Genomic DNA, 8,948 nt, shown 5'->3' with positions numbered 1-8,948 from the left:
TACACCCCACCACTCACATGATTCCACCAAGAACCTCCCACTACACGTACCTCACTACTCACACAACCGACTGATAAGCACTCCACTGCACATACGACTCACATACATATACTGCAGCACTCAGCACACACAGTGCTCACACACACTCCTACCCCACTTACCAATGCTTACACACAGCCTACTACATACACACACAAAACCCCCCGCACACACACCCCGCTACTCACATATACACATGAACACAGCCCACTGCACCCATATGCCTCACACACCCATGCACACTCACCCACACAACACTATATTCACTCCCCACCACTCACACCCCACTACACACAGACCTCACTATGCACACAATCTACACCCCTTCTACATACATGTACATACACTACATATATGCAACCCACTTCACATATATGCACCTCTACACACAGACACATACACTTTCACTCCACTAGTCATACCCCCATATCCACACACACTCATCTGTCCCATTACACACATGCACACGGACCCATAAACTCATACACACAAGTTTTACCCCTCCTTTTCTAAAATGTGCTCTCCCCACCCCTGAGCCTCATATCCAGGACTGCCCTTCCTACCTGTCCAAATTTCATTTGTAACCATTCCCTACTGAGATCCCTTTCTTCAGCCAGGCTGATCACCTTCCTTCTTCGGAGACTGTGAACTCCTCCTGATTGCCTGGCACTCAGAAGGGGTCCAATAACTTTGTGTTGAACTGAATTCTCTCTGTAAATGTTCTCTCCTTTCTTTGCCCCAATCAAATATTTACATCCTTCAAGGGGACTTCCCTGGCAGTCCAGTGGTTAAGACTCCATGCTTCCGATGCAGGGGGTGAGGGTTCGATCCTTGGTCAGGGAACTAAGATCCCACATGCTGCGCAGCACGGCCAAATATTTTACATCCTTCAATACCCAGCTCACATCCTCAATGAAGCCACCGCACGGTAGCTCCCTTATTTGATATTCTGTTAGGAAGTGCTCATCTGGGAATTCCCTGGTGGTTAGGATGCTCCGCTTTCACTGCTGAGGGCCCGGGTTCAATCCCTGGTCGGGGAACTAAGATCCCGCAAGCTGCTCGGCCAAAAATATAAAAAACAAAGGAAGTGTTCATCGTGCACTATACTCCTTCTTCCTTAGGTACCAGGATATTAAAATGGAAACTGTGATCTAAGTCAGTAGATATTAGACACCACAGCGAGTGTGAGACTCCCTGAAGAGTTTTCAAGGTAATTAGTCAAGAACTTGTTTCCTGACTTTTGAGCTCCCTCACCCATTTCACAAACTAAGAGTTGAGAAAGTAGAGATGGAGGTGGAAGGGAATTTATGGCGTTTCTTTGGAGAGAGCTACTGCAGCCCGTCCCATCACCTTGGGGAGTGGCAGAGGAACTATCTCCTTGACCTCAAACTTAAAGAGTGGGATCCAACGATAAAACTCAGAGAGACAGGTTGACATGCACTTGCTGCAGAAAGCATGCAAGTTCAAGGGTCCTAGCAGGGTAGTCAGCACAGCGGAGGGATGTGGGTGGGAGTATAACTCCACTCTCATTAATGGTGGGGCAAGGACATGGGAAAGAGGCTGATCTGGACCCACGTACAGTCCTTCTCATCCCAGGAGGGCTGCCTGGGAGAGGAAGGGGATCCCACTGGTGAGAGTCACTGGTGAAAAGGCCTGCCAGATAACCAGGGCCAGGGGGGCAGCCCGCTGGAGAAGGGGCCCAGGAGCAGCAGTTGCAGGAGCCCAGCGGGGGCCTCCAGAGGCCCTGGCAGTGCCCACAAGGTAGTCACTTGAGAAAATCTGTTGGGCCTGCAGGCCTCGGAGCCAACTCAGGACGGTAGCAGGCTCCAGCTAAGCGACAACCACCCTTTCCGCACACCATCCTCCTCCACCACCCTGCAGCCCCCAGCCTGCTCTTGACCAAACATGGCAGTGTGGACTAACCTGTTAGGCTGCACATTCTTCATGTCTGAGTTTCCATCTGGTCTTTGCCCACTGGCAGGGAGAAAGCTTCACCCCTGAGTCGAGGCTAAAGGAACAATAGGTGACAGGGAAGTTTCATTATGATTACATCCCAGTGTCCTCCTTGCTCAGCATGCTGGTTACATGCATGTTTCCTACTAAGTTCTTTAGTTTTTATGTCTGACCACCTGGTGTTTCAAACGTGGCGCCTGCATCTTCTTTCATCTGCCACACTATCTGACGCTTGACTGGGGAGTTAACACTGGGCAAGCAGGGAATCTGGCAGAGCTGGGGGAGGGGGACTGGATGTGGCCCCCCTCTCCTGCTGTGGTAGACGGGCTGTCTCACCAGCTGCGGTGTGTACCCAGTGTACCGACTGTTCTTACTTTGGCTCCATGTTGTTTATCATTCTTTAAGGGAGGAGTCAACCCACTGAGTTTCCACAAACTTTGCTCATTCCAAGGAGTTAAACGTAACAACAGCGCTGTTTTCAGAGGAGCACTGTAAATATCGTATTTCAATGACATCTGCTGGACACTCAGTGAAGCACCATATGTATGATTTTCAAAGTGTATTTTGCCAACTATTATTTTATTTACTTTATTATGTTTTCAAGCACAGATTTCAAACTTGGGAGATGTACAAAAAGATTAAACACACATCTCTAATTATTAGGAACTCAGCAAATATAATATGGGTGATATAAACCAACAAATAAACCGTCATAAAATTTAACTTTTAAATCACTTAAAATTGTACAATTAAGGGGCATTAGTACATTCTTGTATACAGAGAAGGAATGCTGTATACAAGAATACAGAGAATAAGGAAGTTGGGGAAAAGATCTTAAGAAATAAGCTGCATATATAATTTTAAAAAAAAGCTGTGGGCATGCTGCAAATCTCCACTTCAAATGAGCAGCCTTTCTCAAGTTGGGGGTAGTGACTACGAGGCACAGGCACTTGACCTACATTGAACACAGACTAGAAGAGAACAGCTTCCACAATAAAGGCAAAAGAAGGAAGTACCCATCTAATATTGCTTCTACCCCAAACCCAATGGAAACTATCATAAAGGAATTTAAACACACACACCAGGAAAACAGGCGCTGACAACAAAACTGTGGAAGCCAGAAAGCATATGGACAAGTGGCAAAGGAGTTAGTAGATTCAAGAAAGCTGAGTCTAGACCAGCTTTTCTAAACGCTGAGAAATCATGAGGTGCACAGTGACTTCTCCAAAGATTCAGGCACTGATACCACCAGATGCCTCAGTCATGAGGGAGAAGAGGGAGCTGAGTTAAGGAAGATGGGGTAAAAGGTGTTCCAAATACTAACGGAGGGAATTCCCTGGTGGTCCAGCAGTTAGGACTCGGTGCTCTCACTGCCGGGGCCTCAGGTTCGATCCCTGGTTGGGGAACTAAGATCCCGAAAGCCGCACGGCGTGGCCAAAAGAAAAAAGAAAAAGAAAGAAAACATGCAAATACAAATAGATCCCTAGACCCCTGCCCCCTCCAACCTGAAGTCCTTTCAACAGAAGTCACAATGCTTCTATGGAAAGAGTAAAACAGAGGGTCTCTAGACCGGGAGAGAGCACACACAACTGAGCTCAGGTACAACGAGGAACAGCGATTAAGTGACCATATGCCTCTCCCCCCACCACACACCTCCTTCCCACTCAGCTCCCAGGTGCTGACATCAGACCTCTACCCTCAGTCAGGAGTCAGAGATTCTTTGCTAGGGAGGTAGACCAAGAGGAAAGACCTTCAGACACTGACCCCAGGGGTTCTTCATATAACTGCCTACCCAGATACCCTATAGAAAAGGAACCTCTGAGTTTACAAGACCCAGCCACTCGTGCAGAGCTTCCAATCAGCATTTCCATCCTTTCTCTTGTGATAAACACGGTTCACTGGGCATTTAAGGAAAGCCTCTAAGGTGAACAAATAGACCCAAATAAACAGATCAGAGCAACATGGAAGATACAGTGGATTCCGTGGATTCTTCAAAAACTTTAAAAAAATTTGAGAGGTAATATTCCACTCAAAACAAAAATGAATGTTAATCAGGGTCCGCATGCCACAGCTACTGAGCCCACGTGCTGCAACTACTGAAGCCCTCACGCCTAGAGCCCGTGCTCCGCAACAAGAAGCCGCCACAATGAGAAGCCTGCGCACTGCAACAAAGAGTATCCCCCGCTCGCCACAACTAGAGAAAGCCCGCACGCAACGAAGACCCAACACAGCCAAAAAAAAAAAAAAAGACCATTAAGAAGGAACATTTATGTAAATCAACTATACTCCAATAAAATTTTTTAGGGCATCCCTGGTGGCGCAGTGGTTGAGAGTCCGCCTGCCGACGCCGCGGACACGGGTTCGTGCCCCGGTCTGGGAAGATCCCACATGCCGCGGAGCGGCTGGGCCCGTGAGCCATGGCCGCTGAGCCTGCGCGTCCGGAGCCTGTGCTCCGCAACGGGAGAGGCCACAACAGTGAGAGGCCCGTGTACCGAAAAAAAAAAAAAAAATTTTTTTTTAAAAAGGGAAGGAACACTTAGAAAATCGAAGAAACTTGGATATTGAAATACATGATGCCAGGCAGGAAAGAAAATTCAATAGGATTGAAAGGTAAAGTTGAAGAAACCTTCCAAAAAGCATTATAGAACAAAATAAGAGATGGAAAAATAGGAGAGAAAAGAAAAGAAAGTGGGTCAGTAGAGGAGGTCCAACATCCGAATAGTACGAGTTCCAGAAAAAGGAAGCGGGAAACACAGTGGTGAAGCAATGATCAATTAAGTAATTACATTTTTCCAGGACATAAGGTTTTGTTTGGAAAGGTTCAAGAGTGCCAAGAGTAGAGGATGAAAGCATAACAAGATACATCATTATGGACCACAGGGGAAAAACCAAAGTTCTAAGAGCTTCAAGAGAAAAAGAAAATTGTCACTTAAAATGGCTGCTAGACCACAGAGCAATGCCTTTGAAATTCTGAATGATATCCAACTACATGCTGTTAAACTATCAATGATGGGAGAAGAGAATAAAGGCATTTTCAGACACTTAAGATCTGAATATTTTTATCTCTCACATTTATAGGGAAACTACTCAGGATGCATGCCACCAAAGGGGGAACAAATCAAAAAAGGGAATACACAGGGCACAGGACATCCAACCTAAGAGGCAAAGGGAAACTCCAGGATGGTGATATGTGCCAGAAGAGGGCAATTAGACTGGGGCAGAAGCAAGGGCTTCACAGCTGTACTGACCTCAAAGTGAACAACTGGCCCAGTGAAAGCCAATGGAACCATCACCTTTATCAACAACAGTGGATGGCTGAGATCAAAGATGTATGCTCCTAACATGAACGACTCACAGAAGCTTCATAACTTTTTAAATCAGTTTCTTAGCAAGATCATTGCCTCCTAAAACTGAAAAGCAGGAATAAAAACCTGCCTGAATCAGAGGAATTCTATATACTCATACCTACCTATACATGCAGATACACAGGAACTGCTGACAGCAGAGGCCTTTAGGGCAGGCGGGTTGCTGGAAAAGAGGTGAGACGGACTTTTTGCTATTCACGTTTTCATTCTTTGACTTGTGTACCACAAATACTTGTACAAGTACCACAAGTACTTGTTCAAAAATGAAAAAAATATATTCCCCAATTTAAAAAATGATGGAATGAAAAAAACCTGAGCATCATGCATAGCAAGGAAGTAGTTTTGTTTGTTAAATATATATTTAATATACACACGCTGATATTAACTAAATGTTCACTATAAATGTGTTTAATGGGTTGTGACAGAAAATGTTTCCTATTGTGGGTTGCAAAGAAATCTGAAAGTGCTAAACCAAGTACCTCTGTAACTAAGAAAACTGTCTTTCCTACAATATTCACACTTGCTGGGTCCTGGGCACCACCATATCTAAGATGTTCATGCACCAGTGGGTGGACATGTATATGGAACCAGAAAACATCCATCATTGTGTCAGTGTTCCAGGGGCAGCATCCACTCGTGTCTACTCTAGGCCTTCCTCTGTAATGAGTGTTTGGGAGAGCCTCTGGACAATTGAGAGTTTATGGCTTTCTAGGAGTATGGGAAACTATGAAAAACAAAATATTATTTTAAAACAAAAACATTATTAATAAAATAGGTCTATTCCAAGATTTCTTAATATTTTCTGTAACATTCCACTCAGAAGGCAGAAAACCACAAAGTTCTTCCCTAAGGAAAAGTGCAAATGGAATGTAATATTACATTACAAAAAACTCAATTATTTCATTCCCCGCCACATCACTTTTGCTGACGAACTGCTCATATAACATCCTAGGAGGTCTGCTGCCGTGATCTGGGAGCAATGAGCCTTCTCAGTGAGCACAGTGAACGTGCCATGTCTAGACCCATCCTGTGGGTGAGCTGAAAGGACAAGCTCTCAGCACCACACTCAGCCCACTGGAGAAATCATGCACACAACTATTTTCCTGTCAACATCCTCCAACTTAACAATTTTCAAATAGCTACAATTATAATTGAGGTCACATGGACACCGTACCTGGAAGAGCTATACACAAACATTCCCTGTCCACAAACGTTCAGCTTCAGAGCGAACAGTCAAGGGCACAATCACATTTTTAAAAATTAAGAGTGAGAAGCGCAACAGGCACATGCACAATGGCAGAGGATCCTGTTCTTCACAGAACACTTGAAGGAGCCCTAGCTAAATATACCCCAACTACCGAACATCTTACACTAGTAGTTTCCTATACAAAAGTTTAAAAAAAAACATCCTACCAAAAAACAACCCTAATCATTATTTGTTTTTTCCTTAATTAACCATTTTACTCTAAGTTTGGCTGGTGAAATCATGAGACTTTCTAGCCTAATGGTCTTGAGACATTTTTCTAAGTTGCAAGATGCCTCCCTATGGAGTTTTAATTACTAAGCTCAAAGCAAACTCTGAAATGGATACAGAAATCTGTGAAACAATGACATAGTTCCCAAAATTTGAAAAACAGGAGACTTAAGGCAGACGGTGATACCAAAAAGAGCCAGTCAAGTATTAAAATGGCACTCTGGAAATGGTTCATAGCAAAACCTAATTTTCTACTAGTTTTCATCATATGGGTGAAACTATCCAGTCAGCAGACAACAGATGCGGGCAGCATGATTAGGCCACACCAAGGCAACTTCCAGGAAAGTGACTTCTGGGGCCATGTGGCTTGCATTCATCCACAGCAAGACAGACTGGTCCCTCAACCTCACTGCGTACCTGGGAAAAGATAGTAGAAGTACTTCCATAAGAGGTAAAGACTAACAGGAACCTATAAGCTCATCCTGGAAAGATGTGAAAATGTAACGGAAAAGGAGCACCATATGCTGATTTTAACAGCTTTTTTACTGGAGGAATTTATTGGTCATGTACACACCATAGGAAAATTATCCCCCCTCCATCCCAAAGGTAATGCAGAAAAATTAGATTCATAAGAGAAGTATACGTACAAAGTAGGCAAAAATATGGTACATGTTTTTGAAACAGAAAATATGAAAATAATTTCACTGTGAAATGCCTTGATTTGCGAGTTGGTACTTATATTAACCAGATCCAACTGCTCTAATAAATCTCTAGTATATATGTTTTAGAATAACTATTTTTTAAAAAATACCTATTTTTAAGCCAAAACATAAAATCTGTATTTGTGCACCCATGTATAAGTTATCCTCCTTGGTATTTTCATAGATCCAAGATGCTAAGAGATTAACAAAGTAATTTAAAAAAAAAATCTCAAGCCACAGATTAACAAATATACTTCCTCAAGTTTTCTGGGTTACCCTACTAAAAATAACTTATAATAATGTACTCTGGATTTTCAGATATAAATACCAGTCAATGGTTAGTTGGCCATTACATGACAGTATAATTATCCTTAGAACTAAGTCATAGTATATAGAATGCCTTAACTTTTCTTAGTTCAAACCCTGTAATTTGACCCTAAAATTCGTAAGCATACCCTTTTCTGTGCTTTAAGCAGACACACTGACTTTGCAGTCTATACTTTGTAAGAGAGCAGGTAACTCTAGCACAGAAGAAACTATATAATGCGGCCTGGGGGATGACTTCAACGGCACCATTCCATTTTTATTTATCCAGACTGTTGCCTTCAGCCCTGCATTGAGGCCTCCTTGTATATCCGTTTCTAGTGTGTCACCAACCATCACACAGTCCCCAGGCTGTACTCCAAGGAGATCACAGGAGTAATAAAATATGGAAGGTGCCGGTTTCTCCTCTTTCTGCTCTCCACCTACAACAATAGCGTCAAAATAGGACTGACAGGCACAAGCCTTGATCTTCTCCCTCTGGGTCTGTTGTTCTCCATTTGTTAATAAAAGTAGGCGGACCTCCTTTCGAAGTTCAGTGAGCATGGCTTTGACATCTTCTGCTAGTGTCATATGCTGTAAACGTGTAGATTTCCACAGGAAATAACATTCTTCAGCTAATTTCCTATTGGCCGCACCACCTTTTGTTTCCTGGATTGCTTCTTCCCAGTGTGAAGTCCTGAGGTCAGTAATGCAGCTTTTAGAAGGATGAAAACATTCCTTGCTGAGCTTAACTTGAACTTTGTTACAGATGATTTCAGCCTCTTCTTTGTAATGGTATTTTGATTGTAAGAGCTTTATCACCTAAATAAAGGAAAATAACTCCATCAACATACTTCATGTCTTTAATACTTATCCTGTGAGCCTATAAACCCAGAGCATAGACAGATTCTAACTCCACTCCTCTGTCTTAAGGAAGCTCTATTACCACACCATTTCTGTTGGGAATTGGTCTTATTTTTAAAGAACACAAGAGTGAAGATTTCCCAACCTTTCTAGACAACTCATTCATATTTTTTTACCAATTTTTTCTAAGAAGATTCTTTATATATATATATATATATATATATATATATATATATATATATATATATA

The 8,948-nt window shown here is 43.0% G+C and overlaps 2 protein-coding genes across 3 annotated transcripts in view; both read right to left on the bottom strand.

Moving 5' to 3' along the window:
* Nucleotides 1–5,484, bottom strand: part of NINL (ninein like) — a 120,007-nt gene extending 114,523 nt beyond the window's left edge. The window contains exons 1-2 of the mRNA XM_029220129.1: nt 5,462–5,484; nt 1,963–2,047 (exon numbers count right to left, since the gene is read on the bottom strand). Of these exons, the coding sequence (XP_029075962.1) occupies nt 1,963–1,978 (16 nt within the window). The 5' untranslated portion in view covers nt 1,979–2,047; nt 5,462–5,484. The remainder of the gene's footprint in view (nt 1–1,962; nt 2,048–5,461) is intronic.
* Nucleotides 5,485–7,106: 1,622 nt separating this feature from the next.
* Nucleotides 7,107–8,948, bottom strand: part of NANP (N-acetylneuraminic acid phosphatase) — a 7,998-nt gene continuing 6,156 nt past the window's right edge. The window contains exons 2-3 of one of the 2 annotated variants that reach the window (XM_029220130.1): nt 7,988–8,657; nt 7,107–7,248 (exon numbers count right to left, since the gene is read on the bottom strand). In XM_029220130.1, coding sequence (XP_029075963.1) covers nt 8,001–8,657 — 657 coding nt within the window. In that variant the 3' untranslated portion in view covers nt 7,107–7,248; nt 7,988–8,000. Of the gene's footprint in view, nt 7,249–7,359; nt 8,658–8,948 lie in introns of those variants that run through there. The other variant, XM_029220131.1, reaches the window with a different exon arrangement.

This window comes from Monodon monoceros, unplaced genomic scaffold (genome assembly GCF_005190385.1).
Source record: "Monodon monoceros isolate NGI ecotype Baffin Bay Population unplaced genomic scaffold, NGI_Narwhal_1 Super_Scaffold_13, whole genome shotgun sequence".
Taxonomy (NCBI): domain Eukaryota; kingdom Metazoa; phylum Chordata; class Mammalia; order Artiodactyla; family Monodontidae; genus Monodon; species Monodon monoceros.
The sequence above is the reverse complement of the archived record's forward strand: the minus strand, read 5'-3'. Positions and strand labels throughout refer to the sequence as shown.